This window comes from Scyliorhinus canicula, chromosome 7 (genome assembly GCF_902713615.1).
Source record: "Scyliorhinus canicula chromosome 7, sScyCan1.1, whole genome shotgun sequence".
Taxonomy (NCBI): domain Eukaryota; kingdom Metazoa; phylum Chordata; class Chondrichthyes; order Carcharhiniformes; family Scyliorhinidae; genus Scyliorhinus; species Scyliorhinus canicula.
In genome coordinates, this window is record NC_052152.1 from 59,208,574 (window position 1) to 59,225,898 (window position 17,325).

The following is a 17,325-nucleotide window of genomic DNA, read 5'->3' on the forward strand; positions in this document are numbered from 1 at the left end:
GGTAAAGGTGCCCATGGAGTAGGGCGAAGGCACATTAAAAACACTCTGATCACAAAGCATCCAGACAGATTTGCGTACCCAATTCCACGTAAGTGGTGGCCTTTGAAATGTTGTGTTTGTCTGAAGTTGTATTTTTTTTATTCGTTCATGGGACATGGGCATCGCAGACTGCGCCAGCATTTATTGCCCATCCCTAATTGCCATTGAGGAGGGCACTTAAGAGTCAACAACATTGCGGTGGGTCTGGAGTCACATGTAGGCCAGACCGGGTAAGGACGGCAGATTTCTTTCCTTAAAGGGCATTAGTGAACCAGATAGGTTTTTATGACAATCAACAATGGTTTCATGGTTATCACTGGACTTTTAATTCTAGATTTCTATTGCATTCCAATCTGTAGTGGCAGATTTGGACCTAGGATCCCGGAGCAGTAATCTGGGTCTCTGGATTACTAGTCCGGTGATAATACCACTACTCCGTCACCTCCCTCTTAAATTCTTAAATCAAAGTTGCTGTGGTTTGTTGGACTACCATGAATATTATATATGATATATAGCATTTAAACAAGCATAGATGTCAATATTTCTCATGTGAGAGATCAAAACTAATGCCATGTTACAAGTCTCACATGTACTTACTGACTTGCATTTTCATCCAAATTGGAGAATGCTCTCAGCCAAGGGATTCTCACAATCAAACTCTTCAGAGTGAGGGTTTGACTCAGAAATGGGCATTGTTGATTTTCTATCATCACAAAGATACAGTGGGTGGATTCTCCAGTTGCCAATGCTGAAATCACGTTCGGCGATCGGCCGGAGAATCAATGTTGGCGCCAAAATCGGGGCAGCGCCGCTTTCGCGATGCTCTGCCCCTTCCAAAATGGCATGTTCTAGGCATACACTGCATGCTGTATCAACGGCCTCAGGACGTTGCCTAAGGCCCACCCACCAATGCTCCGCCCCCGACCGGCCGAGTTTCCGACGGCGTGGATCTCTCATGGTATTATTTGTCAGGAACTCGGCGTGGCGACTGCGAACTCAGTCCAGCGCCGCCACAGTCGGGGGAGATTCGATCCACGGGCGGGAGGACTTTGGCAGGGGCCAGGGGCACTGTTGGGGGGTGGTCCAACGTCTTGCCGGGCGGCTGAGGGGAAAGACGGCACCGCGCATGCTCCCACCACCCCCCAAACAACGGTCCACCTGACAATATCAGCATCAAATAGAACAAAACATCCCAAGGAGAAAAAAAGAAAAAGGAATCGCCTATAGTCACCATTGACATATATCGTCCACCCCAATTTAAAGCTCTCATCCTAGTGTTTCATTTCCTTCATGGCTTCAACACTCCTCACCTCTGTAACCCCCTCGAGCACTGCAACCCCCTCAGACCTTTGTGCTCCATCTCATCCTGCTTCCTTCATCCACCATTGGTCACCATGTTTTCAGCCATCTAGGCTTCAGGTTCTCTCCCTAAAACTCTCCATCGCTCTCCTCCATTAAGATCTGCATTAAGACCCTTACGAAAGCTTGCTCATTTGGCGAGGGTTTTAGTCACCCCTCCTGTTGTCTACTCTTTTGTCTTGGTGTCAATATTTTGCCTGATTAAACTCTTGTGAAACAACTTTGAATTGTTTTCTGTGATGCAGGCATTATTCAAATGGAATTCATTATTGGCAAGATAGCACCCAGATTCATATCCCAGCATACTAGTATCTTCCAAAGAGAAGAAGAATTTTTATTAGCGTCACAAGGAGGCTTTCATTAACTCTGCAGAATAGAACATACAGTGCAGAAGGAGGCCATTCAGCCCATCGAGTCTGCACCGACCCACATAAGCCCTCACCCTATCCCAATAACCCCTCCCAACCCTTTTGGTCACTAAGGGCAATTTATCATGGCCAATCCACCTAACCTGCACGTCTTTGGACTGTGGGAGGAAACCGGAACACCCGGAGGAAACCCACGCAGACACGGGTGAACGTGCAGACTCCGCACAGACAGTGACCCAGCGGGGAATCGAACCTGGGGCCCTGGCGCTGTGAAGCCACAGTGCTATCCACTTGTGCCACCGTGCTGCCCTATATAATATAGTTGTTTATAATCTGTGTTGCAGCTAAGTCACTTCTTGCTATGCAATTAATAAAAGTCTTCAAATGTGATCATATCTTCATTAGATTGCAATGTAAACCCATAAATGTTTGGAATAAAGCATAATCTTGTTTCTGATTTAAACTGCCCTGCTTCCAGGGAAGAAATATAGTTTGAGGAGCCAGGCATGAGTTGGAGCCTTAAATTGTATCTGTAATATCTCTCCCTAATGTAAAATTGTTTGTCTTCATAGATACTACCAGACCTGCCAGAAAAGATGAAGAAAATGGTAAAAATTACCATTTTGTTTCACATGATCAAATGATGCAGGATATTTCCAATAATGAATATCTGGAATATGGCAGCCATGAAGATGCAATGTATGGAACAAAGCTGGAAACGATACGCAAAATCCATGAACAAGGATTGATTGCAATACTAGATGTTGAGCCGCAGGTATTGATGAACTGTTGATGGTCAGTTATGGATAGGAACAAAACATTGCAATGTGAAGATTTCTGTTCAAGCTTCTGTTTTATTTCACAGTCCAAATTTAAGGAGTTTAATATTGTGTTGCACGTTTTACTATGGGTGTAATACGCGTTTATTGGAGTGTATTAACACGCCTCCGTTTAAAGGCCGTGTGCTTAACACTACTAGGCTCTATGTATGTATTTTCAGCTCAGGAGTCGCCAGATGCCGTATAGACACCTCACAAATATTCCAAGGTCAGGTTCAAAGTAATAAAACGATACACCGATTAGTAAGTTCCAAACGATCAATATTTATTATACAATTATAATAAATACGCATGCACACGCTAAGGGACTAAGCTATGACTAAACTAAGCAATCAGAATACTTAACTAAACAGGAACAGGCAAGGTCAGGGAGCGAGGCCTTCGTTCTGGTCTTGGTCTGCAACCTTCAGAGAGCGTGCTGGTCACTGGGGGTCTAGTGGGCCTGGTTCGCGTAGCGAGCGTCGTATTGGCACTTACGGTTCGGCGGCTGGTGCTCAACGGCTGGAGTCAGGATACAATTCGAAGTTCTTGGTCAAAGCCGGAGCACGAAACAACAGACAGGACCATGGGTGGGGGTCTATCTTTTATAGGGGTCCCCAATGTCCTTGCCTTTTCTGGGCGGGCTTTACCTTCAGGTAGCGATTGGATCACTCCCAATCGATATCTTTTGAATTCCTCCAATGTGAGGGTCTTTCTTGATGGCGGGGGCGGTTTCTATAGTGGATACTTCTGGTGCCGCTCTGTCTGGACATCCACTTAAAGTATCTTATTCAAACCCAAATGTTGCCATTGTGTGTGCCTAGATCTGGACTGCCTCATTAGTATGTAAAGCGTTTTGCCATTATCACCTTTGGTTTGAGATCTTCCACCTGGCCAGAAACTAGTTTTGCTGCTTGCAAAATGCTAATGAGTGTTTGCAGGCTGCTGCCTTGGCTAAACTGCTTTTCCCTGCAGTCTTAGCGATTCTCCATTTTGTTTAGTTCAGTGTCCATTTTAGGTGGCTACAGTGGCTACAATTGTTAATGGATTCACTTAGGCTGATGCCAATACTTTCTCTTTTTAACATGGTGTGCAGTGGTACAAGACAAGGGTTCGTGTGCAATTTACAAGAGCCATGCTCGACATTTATGTGTGTTCTTTGCACCTACAAAAAGTTTCTTGTGGATAGATGAAAGAAGAAAGACAGTGTAGTAATATTAACAGAGTATTTAAATACTTTTATTGCTTGTTTACTAATAAATCCCTCATGTGAAAGAAGCACTAGTTTGTTATCAGACAGATATCTGGATAAGTTAGCTATGATGATAAAATATATGTTGTAATAAGACAAAATGCAAGGTGCAGTGCCGCTTTCTCAGTGACCAAACTATTGTCGGCAATTGTGGCTGAATCACACAGACCATGAAAGGCCCCTTACTGCTATTAATTGATTTCATTTGAGTGGATAGGGACTCGGCAGTTGGGCTCAATCCCATTGGAACAATTCCACCCTCCTGATCAGTATACAGTGATCTCTGGTGGAAGAACAAGTATGTGAACTTTGGTTGAGGAAAAGAATAGGCCTGCTCAATACTGTGCAAATCTCTCTAGTCAAATAGCTCACTATTGAGGTTCACTGTGCCTACCTGGGTGAGGAACTGGAAGGCAGCAAGCATCACCATACCTTTACCCCAATAATAGTCAATGTTTTCAGGAAAGGAGAAGAACGGAAAAAGTAACAAGAAAACTACATAATGACATACTATGATAAAACAGGCAACATTTTGCTGATGTTCATTTAATTATTCATTCTTTATAGGAATGTGCTGTTTTCTGTACTTTAAAATCTGAGATCAGGTCAACTCTCCAATTTTGTACTTTTTACAAAACTAGCATGATTCAAATTCCTGATGAGAGTCTAAAATCTGGTTTATGAACCTGGATCATTTTAGTAATAGCTCTATGCTTGCTTCATTTAAATATTCATCAAAGCAACAAAACAAATCAATGCAGTGTTCTTTCTTTTAATGAAAATGGCATTTTGAAGAAACTTATGATTTACCAAAGGCCCTGATGGTCAAACCAGCAAGCATTGGAGCACTGCAGACCAGGAAGATGCTTATTTGATCCACAATTAACTGATCTTAAAGAGATAGAGCTGACATGAGCACCTCCGGGATAAGGAGATATATGAGGCAGGGATCCCCAGCTCTTGATTGCAATTAATCAGAAGAAAATATATTTTTAAAACTTTCAGAGTTGCTGCTGCATTAATTGTATTTCCAAATGTTCTATAGATTTCAACAACAAAAGCTCTTAAGGTGATTTTAACCAACAATTCCACTTCATTTAACCAGCTCCCAACTACATAAATCCTAGATCTATGTCAAATTGAGTTCTATTCAGTGCTTTATATACAGTGAATCAGAGGAAGAATTGGAATGTTGATGAGATTTATTGTGCTATTAATACAAAATCTAACCACAATGGAATGGATGAGAATTCACAATAAGCACTCCAGTGGAGTGACTATGATTTGCATGCACCTACCACAGTATGAACACCTGCGTTTTAAATTTTTAACAAAACATGTTAAAAGTTAGTAAATGCTGTGGGGTGTGTGTGCTCAAAGGGGATTTCTGGGCTTTCCTAGGGCCGGGCAAGGGGAAAGGGACCCGGGCGGGGAAACCGGCCAGTGAACGGAAGTGAGGTGGGGGAAGGGGCTGCAGCCATCGGAGCTTGGCAGAACGGGGCCCGAGTGATCTAGCCGGGGTGGAAAGTTTGGGGGAAGGAACAGAGGTTGGGGGGAGGAGTTTTACATAAGGCAGTGGATGGAAGGAGTTGGAGAGGGGGGGCCGTTTACAACTCTTGGGTATAACGTACGGTACTCTTTCAGAGGTTGGACGGCATTAAGTGTGGGTGGGGGGGGACAACTCTTGGGTATCACGTACGGTACTCTTTTAGAGGTTGGATGGCATTGGGTGGGGGGGGAGTGGACTCCATGGGCGGTCCCGGACTCCTTTTTTCTTTTTTTCCTTTGTTTTTTGTTTCCACCGTGGGAGGGTTTGTTTTATTGGATGCATATCTTGACAGGTGGGCCGTTGTTTGTGGTGGTGGGAGGATGGGACCATTGTTATTGTTAAGGGGATTGATTTTGTATTTGTTACCGTTTACTGTTTGTGGGTGGGGTGTAAATTTTGGAGGAAAATGTGGAAATGGAGAATAAAAGCATTTATTTTTAAAAAGTAAGTAAATGTTTTTCCAGAATTCCATAAAGATAATGAAGATAAGGTTCTCTTTTGGCATGTCAAGAATTAATTCAATTCATCTAAAATAAATAAGAAAACAAATCATAATTGGTATTTTGTCTGCTCCCATTTGTCATGAGTGTCATGTGAGAGTCCCTTTAAGAAAAGTGTGTTTTATCAAATGGCTGCAGTGATGTCATTGTGTGGGTGGAGCTGGAATGCGATTCTGCTTTTTACTTTTGTTTTGAGCTGGAAGCTCTTTGGCTCTATGTTTTAGTTTCGCTTTCAGTTGGAGAGCTGCACTCAAACCAAGCAGGTGTATACTGGTGTCTCTCTGTATGTTAAACAAGGTGTTTAGATCACTTGATAATTTAAAAGTGAACTATTCTCTTCAAGAATTCAAACCTACTTTCTTGGTTAAAAAGTGTTTTGGCTTATGGATGTTGTTGGGAAAGTTACTAAGGGTTACCTATAGAGTACTGTATCTTTTTGGGGGGTTATCAGTGTTGGTAGTTGGTAAGATGTTTACTGTGGGTTTATAAAATGTTAACTGGATTCATAGAATAAGCATTGTTTTTGTTTAAACATACTTAAGATCTCTGTTGCATCATACCTGTAAAGTGGGCCCTTGTGCTCCCCATAACCAAAATCTATTAAAAGTTGCGGGTCAGGTGAACTCCATGATATACTTGGTGTTCTCTAAACCCTGGCCCATAATATGGGAGACTGCAAACTAATTAAGAATGAGCATATTTACAGTTCCATTCCTCCAGTCAGTCCATTCTGGTTTATCTTCATTTACAAATCAGCAGTTTAATCTGTTTCAGGAAATGACACTGATCTGGGCATTGACAGACTTGCTGGAGTACAGATCAGAAAATGTTCCCTGAAATGTAGCTACCTTGTGGAGCTGAGGGGTTCATGTGTTAGACATTTGTCGTATATGAGATGTAAATTTACCACATCCATGGTTTAGTTTAATGCTCAACTCAAGTTTACTGATCCTATGAACTCTTTGTCCCATATAGGCACTGAAGGTTTTGAGAACTGCAGAGTTTGCCCCATTTGTTGTTTTCATTGCTGCCCCGACCATCACTCCAGGCATGACTGAGGTAATGAACAATTCTGTTGTTTTATCTTAGTTTAAATTTTGTGGATTTTGTACGTCCTGCCTTATATTTTAATCTTTCACTGATAGCAATTAATTGAGCTACATTGGTGATCTTTGAATGCTTAAATGGTTATCCAATTACCAATTTAATATTATGACAACCACTCAATGTGCTTCTTAAAATTTATTCTTGTGAAACTGTTTGAATTTAACTCTGCAGCTGAACAAAATGCCGTATGGTGAACAGAAATGTTTCATTTAGCAATGGCATCAACAATGTTTCTCTCAGCGGTGATTCTTAATTCTGTAGCTTTCTCTGTCTAATGGATGTGCAAAACTAATTCAGTATCAAATGGATAATAATGTTATAGTTAGCTCAATACTAGTAATAGTGATTGATGGACTGTAGAGTTAGTTGATGGGAGTAAAACACTGCTTTGTCTGATGAGAAATTCTTAACAGCCTTAATGCCAACTTCAGCCACATTCCAGTAGAACAGTTTTTTAATGTTTTGTAATTATATTTGTATGTCTATATCTAATTCATTCAGTTTGATTTAAGGTAACTTCTGAACTACAGCAAAAACTTTTATGAAAGACATTCTGCTCGCTCTTCTCCATTCAAAAGCAGCCTAGTCTGATAATTGAATTTTCGGGCAATTTACACATTTCTGGAGTTCTTAACTAAGCTGCACAATATAGGCCCTTTTAGATGATGAAATGTTCCATTGCAGGCAATACTAGATCTGTCTTTGTAGAAGTCCATCCTCCTTTGTTTAAAAAGGAAAGACGAGCCACTCCTATACTGCTTTTCATGACCACGGAACATCTCAAACTTCTTCATGGAGAGTGCTTTTGAAGTGCACTCTCTCACTGTTGTAATGTAAGAAAAAATTAGATTTATGGACCAATATTTTGTTCTGTCAAGGCAAAGTGAAATATTTTTCTGTATTTGAACCTAGTGTTCCTAAAAAAATTGTAATTTTATAATTCCTTGAATATATGTAAATACCCCATCGCGCTTCACAAGAGCAAGCAGCTCACAAAATTAACAAGGAGTCATCAGGACAGGGGACCAAAAGCTTAATCAAAGATGTAGGTCTCAAGGAACATCCTAATGGTAGAGAAAGAGAGAGATGGAGTAATGGAAAGGTGTGGGAGATGAATTTCAGAGATTAGGGCACACACAGCAGATGATCAGCTGCCAGTAGTGGAGCAAAGGAAATTAAGGATGCACAAGAGACAGGAACTGGAGGAACACAGAGATTTTAAGTTGTTGGACTGAAGGAAGTTACACATATAGGGATTGGCAAGACCTTGGGGGAATTTAAACACAAGAATGTTTTTAATTTGAGGCATTGGTCCTGGAACCGTTGTGGTCAATGAGCACAGGGTGATGGATGAACTGCACTTGGTCGAAATTAAGATACTGCAGAGTTTTGGATGTGTTCAAGATTATGGAAGGTGCAGGATTGAAGACTGGCCAGGAGCACATTAGAATATGGGGAGGCAGTGGCATAGTGGTATTGTCACTGGAATACAGTAGTAATCCAGAGACCCAGATAATGATCTGGGGACCCAGGTTCGAATCACACCATGGCATGTAATGGAATTTAAACTCAATTAAATATCTGGAATTCAAAGTCTAATGATGACCATGAAACCATTGTTGATTGTCGTTCACTAATGTCCTTTAGGGAAGGAAATCTACTGTCCTTACCTGGTCTGGCCTACATGTGACGTCAGACCCACAGCAATGTGGTTGACTCTTAAATACCATCTGAAATGGCCTAGCAGGCCACTTAGTTGTGTTCAACCGCTACAAAAACACAAAAAAGGAATGAAACCGGCGGACCACCCGGCATCGAACCAGGCACTGGAAACGACAAGGGCAAATCCAGCTCTGCCGACCCTGCAAAGTCTTCCTTAATAACATCTGGGGGCTTATGCCAAAGCTGGGAGAATTGTCTCACAGACTAGTTAAACCAGTACCTGACATAGTCATACTCACAGAATGATACCTTTCAAACAGTGTCCCAGAAACCATTCCAGCAGAGGTGGTGACACAGTGGTATACAGTCGGGAGGGGGTTGCCCTGGGAGTCCTCAACATCAACTCTGGACCCATGAAGTCTCATAGCTTCAGGTTAAACATGGGTAAGGAAACATCCTGCTGATTACCACATACCGGCCACCATCAGCTGATGAATCAGTACTCCTCCATGTTGAACACCACTTGGAGGAAGTACTGACGGTGGAAGGGCGCAGAATATGCTCTGGGTGGGAGCTTCAATGTCCATCACCAAGAGTGGCTCGGTAGTACCATCACAGACCGGGCTGGCCAGGTCCTAAAGCTGCTATACTGGGACTGCAGCAGGTGGTGAGGGAACCAACAAGAGGGAAAATCATCCTCACCAACCTGCCTGCTGCAGACGCATCTGTCCATGACAGTATCGGCAGAAGTGACCACCGCACAGTCCATGACATCAAGACAGCAATTGACCAAGTATGGCATCATGGAGCCCTAGCTAAACTGGAGTCAATGGGAATCAGGGGAAAAACTCTCCGCTGGTTGGAGTCACACCTGGCACAAACGAAGGTGGTTGTGGTGGTTGGAGGTCAGACATCTCAACTCCAGGACATCACTGCAGGAGTTCTTCGGGGTAGTGTCCGAGGCCCAACCATCTTTAGGTGCTTCATCAATGACCTCCCTTCCATCAAAAGGTCAGAATTGGGGATGTTTGCGGATGACTGCACAATGTTCAGCACCATTTGCGACTCCTCAGATAATGAAGCAGTCATGTCCAAATGCAGCAAGACCCCCTGGACAATATCCAGGCTTGGGCTGACAAGTGGCAAGTTACTTTCGCGCCACACAAATGGTAGACAATGACCATCTCCTACAAGAGAGGATCTAACCATTACCCTTGACATTTAATGGCATTACCATCACTGAATCCTCCACAGTCAACCTCCTGGGGGTTACCATTGATCAGAAACTGAACTGGACTAGCCGTATTAATACTGTGGAATCAGGGCAGGTCAAAGTCTAGGAATCCTTTTTTAATACATTTAGAACAGACAACTCTCTTTTTCCCTGTTAAGGGGCAATTTAGTGTGGTCAATTCACCTACCAGGCACATATTTGGGTTGTGGGGTGAGACCCACACAGACACAAGGAGAATGTGCAAACTCCACATGGACAGTGACCCAGGGCCATGTTTGAACCCAGATTGTCACACCACGAGGCAGCAGTGCTAACCACTGCACCACTGCAGCCCAGAGGCTAGGAATCCTACAGTGAATAATTCACCTCCTGACCTTCCAAAGCCTATCCACCATCTACACAGCACAAGTCAGGAGTGTAATTGAATACTCTCCACTTGCCTGGATGAATGCAGCTCCACCAACACTCAAGAAGCTCGACATCATCCAGGACAAAGCAGGCCGCTTGATTGCTCCTCCTTCCACAAACGTTCAAACCATCCACCACCAACAAACAGTGGCAGCCATGTGCACCATCTACAAGATGCACTGCAGGAACTCACCAAGGTTCCTTAGACAGCACCTTCCAAATCCACGACCACTACCATCTAAAAGGACAAGAGCAGCAGATATCTAGGAACCCCACCACCTGGAGATTCCCCTCCAAGTCATTCACCGCCCTGACTTGGAAATATATGACCATTCCTTCACTGCCGCTGGGGCAATACCCAGGAACCCCCTCCCTAACAGCATAGAGGGTGCACCTACACCTCAAGGACTGCAGCGGTTTAAGAAGGCAGCTCACTACCACTATCTGAAGGGCAACTAGGGATGGGCGATAAATGCTGGCCTAACCAGTGACACCCACATCCCGTAAACTATTTTTTTTTAATGTTAAAATAGTTGATTCTGGAGGTGACAAAGGCATGGATGAAGGCTGAGGCAATGTAGAGTTCTGCAAAATTATGAAGGTGGAAATAGACACTCTTGATGATAGAGAGGATATGCAGCCAGGAGTTCAGGTCAGAGCCAAATAGGGCACCAAGGCTGAGTACAATCTAGTTCAGCCTGAGAATGTGATCAGGATGGGGAGAGGAATTTGGTGCCTTGGGGACAGTGTTTTTGCAGGGTTGAGAGAAGTGGTGGTCAGCATATAGGACAGAAATGGGAGGGATTCTTGCAGGCTCCAGGTGTAATAGAGTGCAGGAAAAGAAGCCATTACAAACGAACATTTGCAGATCATTTTCAAAGCCATATGGGTATAAATCAATACTCCGTCCCTTCAACTTAACTCCCAAGTTCGTAAATATTTATATTTGGACATTTTGTCCAATTCCTCCTCCAGCCATGCTTCTGACCTCTCTGAATAGGATTGTTAAACTATTTCTATATTGTGGTAAGTTTTTGGAGTTTGCACAATTCTCTCCATGGCTGCGTGGATCTCACTCCAGTAACCCAAAAAGATGTGCAGGGTAGATGGATTGGCCATACTAAATTGTCCCTTAAATGGAGAAAAATAATTGGGTACTCTAAATTTATATTAAAATATGGTAAGTTTAGTGGTAGATCCAAGATCACTAGGAATTAAGTTGGAACTGTCCAAACTGCAACATCGAAAAGAAAGAAAACTGTCACACTGGATTGCAGCTCGGGACCCACAGGTGAACTTACGATACCATCCTTCCACTGTGCTATCCAGAAGCCACCCCTCCACAAAAAAAGACATGGATTTTATCATCCAATTTTTTTTTTTTTTAAAAGCCAGGATCGAACCTGGGACCTCGGCGCCGTGAGGCAGCAATGCTAACCACTGCGCCACCATGCTGCCCTTATAATTCAATTTTGGTGCCACATTATTGAGTTTTTACACTAGTCATTTTTCAAGGAAGAAAGAACCATGACGGCAAGTCGCAGCAGTTGAAACCTAAGCTGTTGGTGAGGGTGATGAAAATTCAATCTTTTAACAAAAGAATTTGCAGCAAAGATACTTCATGACAGAGATGATTTGTAAGAGGTAAACTTAATTCATATGGCTCACTGTTTTTGTATGCAGCCTCTGTTTCACTCTCTCTTCCTTTTTGTCTGTTTCTGTACTTTTTATTTAAACTCACATTTCATGTTTATTTTCTTGCATCCTTTCTGATTTTTACATAGCTCCCAAGGTGGTGCAAAAAGCTACCTGTAAGTATTTGCATTAGCCAGGGATGAATGTATGATTTTGTTTTAGCTGTAGCAAATAGTGATGCTGTCGTTTTCATTGGAAAAAAAGGTTAGCTTTTCTTCCAATTGATCTAGATCAGAATGTGAGCACAAGCTACTTTTTTACTGCTTCCTCTCTATTCCTTTTATTTATTTGATCAAATTATCAGCAAAAAAGTAATCACATATCACTGATGACATCAGTCAAGATGCAGATAGATTTCCTTAAATTATATAGATTGTACTTACAAACATATGAATTAGGAACAGGAGTAGGCCATTTGGCCCCTCGAGCCTGCTGCACCACTTAATAAGATCATGCTGATTTGATTATAACTTCAACTCCACATTCCCACCTACTCCATTACTTCGCACCCCCTTGGCTTATCAAGGGTCTATCTACCTTTGCTTTAAAAATGTTCAAAGACTCTGCTTCCACCACCTTTTGAAGAAGAGAGTTTCATAGACTCTCAACCCTGTAAGAGCAAACATTTCTCCTTATCTCAATCTTAATGAAGCAACCTCGTTTTTTTTTAAAGTGACCCCAGTTCTAGATTCCCCTACAAAAGGAAACATCCTCTCCACTTCCACTCTGTAACTATCTTTCAGGATTTTATGTTTCAATCAAGATGCCTCTTACTCTTCTAAACTCCCGTGGATACAAGCGAAGCCTGTCTAACCATTCCTGAAAAAACAACATGCCCACTCCTGATACCAGTTGAGTAAACTTTCTCTGAACCACTTCCAATGCAATTAAATCCTTCCTTAAATAAGATGACCAATATTGTGCAAAGTACTCCAGATGTGGTTTCACTAACACCCTATATAACTAATTGTGAATCTCTGTTTGAATATTGCTGAAAAGAAAGATGTGTTGCTGAAGCTTTCTGTTTTGCATTCATCAGGACAAACACAAGAATGCCAAATTTCAAATGAATACAACAATTTATACCACAGGAGAAAAGGGTGTTGATTGGTTGGCAAGTCAACTCTGGCCAAGGCATTACCATGGCGATCTTATAATCTTCTATTTAATACTTGAAAACGTTTTTTATCATCCATATCCAGTTAATAACATATATACTATTTCAGTATTTAGCACTGCTTATTAAACAGAATCCAGAAAACAAATGTGTGATCTTGGGTGGGAAAATATTGGGTGGTTTGGTAAAGAAATCCTTTATGAAACACTTAGGGCGGAATTCTCCGCTCCCGCGTGGCATCGGGAAGGCCGTCGTGAACTTGGCTGAGTTTCACGACGGCCTCGGAGGCCACTCCTCGCACCTTATTCACCACCACCACCCCCCCCCCCCCCCCCCCCCACCCCCCCATCCCCAGGGGGCTAGGAGCGGCGTTCCGTAAATCTCGGCCGCCGGGCCTTTCCGCTTGCGTCAAGGCGGCGCACTGAGAATGACGCAACGGCGGCGCCTAAGTGACGCTAGCCACGCATGCGCAGGTTGGCTGGCTCCAACGCACGCATGCGCGGTTGCCATCTTCCCCTCCGCTGCCCCGCAAGACGTGGCGGCTTGATCTTGCGGGGCGGCAGAGGGGAAAGAGTGCGTCCCTTGGAGATGCCGGCCCGACGATCGGTGGGCACCGATCGCGGCCCAGTCCCCTCCCGAGCACGACCGTGGTGCTCACTCCCCTCTCCGCCCCCCACAAGCCACAAACAAAGCTTTGGCGCCATGTTCACGACGGCAGCGACCAAGCGCCAACCGCCGGCGTGAACAGGTCGGGAACATCAGGCCGCTCGGCCCATCCGGGCCGGAGACTCGCCGGTCACCGTGAAAAACGGCGAGCGGCGATTCTCCGAGCGGGGGGTGCCAGGGCGGCGTGTTGCGAGTCGCCCGGCCCTCCCGCGATTCTACCGCCCAGCATGGGGAGCGGAAAATTCCGCCCTTAATGTTGAATTAAGCAATTTGCATTTTTAAGCCAAGTTTTGTTCGCTGATTCTGCTTTGCCAGTTTCACGCAAGAATATTATGGAAATAAAAGCTTGCATTTATGTAACACATTTAATGTAGAAAAAAAGTTTGAGGCACTTTAAAAGCATAAAGAAAATAGATGTAAAATCAAAGCGATTTGATTAGGAGGGGTTTAGTGGAAGAGGTGTGCTTTAAAGGAAAAGAAGGAGGTGGATACTGAGGAATTTGGAGAGATTTCCAGCACTTGGCGCGTAGGAAGCTAAAGGCTGGTTGGGTAAAGGGGAGTAGGATCCACAAGATGCTGAAAAGAGAAGAACCAAGTGGACCGTTAAACAGTTACACTCGGGAGGTGGTGACATAGTGGTATTGTCATTGGACGAGTAATCCATTGAGGGGGGATCTTATTGAAACTTACAGGATATTGAGAGGTCTAGATAGAGTGGACGTGGAGAGGATGTTTCTAGTAATGTCTCCACTAGTAGGAAAAAGTAGAACCCGCGAACCTCAGACTGAAGGGACATTCTTTAAAGCTGAGGTGAGGAGGAATTTCTTCAGTCAGAGGGTGGTGAATCTGTGGAACTCTTTGCCGCAGAAGGCTGTGGAGGCCAAATCACTGAGTGCCTTTAAGACTGAGATAGATAGGTTCTTGATTAATAAGGGGATCAGGGGTTATGGGAATAAGGCAAGAGAATGGGGATGAGAAACATGTCACAATGATTGGTGGAGCAGACTTGATGGGCCGAGTAGCTTAATTTTGCTGCCAAGTCTTTGGTCTTATGGACCCAGGGAAATGCTTTGGGGACCAGGTTCAAATCCCACCACGGCAGAAGGAGGGGTTTGAATTCAATTTTTAAAAATCTGGAATCAAAAGTCTAATGATGACCATGAAACCTTTATCGATTGTCATAAACACCCATCTGGTTCACTAATGAACTTTAGGAAAGGCAATCTGTCCTTATCTGGTCTGGCCTGCATGTGACTCTTAAATGCCCTCTGAAATAACCTAGCAAGCCACTTTGTTGTATTAAACTGCTACAAAGACAGACCACCTGATATCAACCTTGGCACTAGAAATTACAATGGCAAACCCAGCCTGTCTACCCTGCAAAGTTCTCCTTACTACCATCTGGGGGCTTGTGCCAAAATTGGGAGAACTGCCTCATAGACTAGTTAAGCAACAGTCTGACATAGGCATAGTCACAGAATTGTACCTTACAGATAATGTCCCAGACACAAACATCATCGCCCAACCAGCAAGACAGACCCAGCAGAGGTGGCAGCACAGCGGTATGCAGTCGGGAGGGCGTTGCCCTGGGGGTCCTCAACATCAACTGTGGACCCCATGAAGTCTCATGGCGTCAGGTGAAAAGTAGACAAGAAAATCTCCTGCTGATTACTCCGTACCATCTCCCCTCAGTATTCCTCCATGTTGAACACCATTTAGAGGAAGCACGTGGCAAGGGTGCATAATGTACTCAGCAGGGAATTCAATGTCCATCACCAAGAGTGGCTCGGTAGCACCACGACAGAGTCCTAAAGGATATAACTTGCTGAATTGGGTCTGCGGCAAGAGGGAAAAATATACTTGACCTCATCTGCACCAACCTGCCTGCACAGATGCATCTGTCCATGATAGTTTTAGTACAAATGACCATTGCACAGTCCTCGTGGAGAAGGTCCCATCTTCACATTGAGGATACACTCCATTGTGTTATACAGCACTACCATTGTGCTAAATGGGTAGGCATTGGACAGATCTAGCAATGCAAGTTTGATCATCCATGAGGCCCTGTGGGCCATCAACAGCAGCAGAATTGTACTCATGGTGTAGCATGTCCCCCACGATACCATTACCACCTTGCCAGGCACTCAACCCTGGTTCAAGGAAGAGTGTAAAAGGGCATGCCAGAAGCAACACCAGGCATACCTGAAAATGAGGAATCAACCTGCTGAAACTACAACACAGGATTACTTGCAACCAAACAACATGAGTAGCAAGTAATAGCCAGAGCTAAGTAATTCAACAACCAACGGATCGGATCTAAGCTCCACAGTCATGCCACATCCAGTCGTTAATGGTGATGGACAATTAAACAACTCACTGGAGGAGGAGGTTCCACAAATATCCCCATCCTCAGTGATAGGGGAGCCCAGCACATCAGTGCAAAAGATAAAGCAACAATCGTCAGTCAGAAGTGCCGTGAATGATCCATCATGATTCATAAGGGGATCAGGGGTTATGGGAAGAATGCAGCCTCCCGTACCTGCCTCCCCGAACAGGCGCAGGAATGCGGTGACTAGGGGCTTTTCATAGTAACTTCATTTGAAGCCTACTTGTGGCAATAAGCGATTTTCATTTAATTTCATTTTCAGGAGAATGGGGATGAGAAAAATATCAGCCATGATTGAATGGCGGAACAGACTCTGTGGGCCGAGTGGCCTAATTCTGCTCCTATGTCTTATGGTCTTATCTCGGCCTCCTCCTGAGGTTCACAGCATCACAGATGCCAGTCTTCAGCAAATTCAATTCATTCCACAAAATGATAGAATTATAGAATCTCTACAGTGTAGGAGGAGGCCATTCAGCCCATCGAGTATGGACCAACCCTTCGAAATAGTATTCTACCCAGGTCCACTCCTCACCCACCCTGCTCTATCCCCGTGACCTAATTTGCACATCCCTGGACGCCAAGGGATAATTTAGCATGGTTAATCGACCTATATTGGACTGTGGGAGGAAACCAGAGCACCCCAGGTAAACCCATGCAGACACTGGGAGATACTGCAAAGACTATGGACCCTGACAATATTTCAACAATGGTACTGAATACATGTGCGCCAGAGCTTGCCGTGCCCCACTGGCCTCTACCTAACGATGTGGAAAATTGCACGGAAGACTTCCGGTGGCGACTTGTAGGTGGAGGTCGCACATTGGGTGGCTCCTACTAGAGCTTTCGCTTTTTGGCCCTTTTCACCCAGTTTTAGGGGGAGATTTTATATAGTCTCAAGTAAAGTTGTGGTAATCAGAGGATGAAGAAAACCCAATGGAAGAATGCGGGAAGCTTGAGTTCATTGAGGAGTGCTGTGGGAGGAATGATGGTGGAACAAGCTCGCCGTGTGGGGCTGCACCCATTACTGTGGACATGCTGGCTGAGATGATGTGGTGGAGTTTGAGCGGCAGCCTGCCAAGCGTTTTGATCAGCGTGGGAAAGGGATGATGGGACTGCTCAAACAGTTGGTGGACAATACGTTGGAACCGATAAAGGAGGCTCATGG

The 17,325-nt window shown here is 44.1% G+C and overlaps 1 protein-coding gene across 16 annotated transcripts in view; it reads left to right on the top strand.

The window, feature by feature from the left end:
- caska (calcium/calmodulin-dependent serine protein kinase a) overlaps positions 1–17,325 on the top strand; it is a 740,678-nt gene that overhangs the window by 709,925 nt on the left and 13,428 nt on the right. For 9 of the 16 annotated variants that reach the window (XM_038802091.1, XM_038802094.1, XM_038802101.1 and 6 more), the window contains 3 exons: positions 8–88; positions 2,339–2,541; positions 6,861–6,944. In XM_038802091.1, the coding sequence (XP_038658019.1) occupies positions 8–88; positions 2,339–2,541; positions 6,861–6,944 (368 nt within the window). Of the gene's footprint in view, positions 1–7; positions 89–2,338; positions 2,542–6,860; positions 6,945–12,080; positions 12,108–17,325 lie in introns of all 16 variants that reach the window. The other 7 variants (XM_038802093.1, XM_038802098.1, XM_038802088.1 and 4 more) reach the window with 1 other exon arrangement.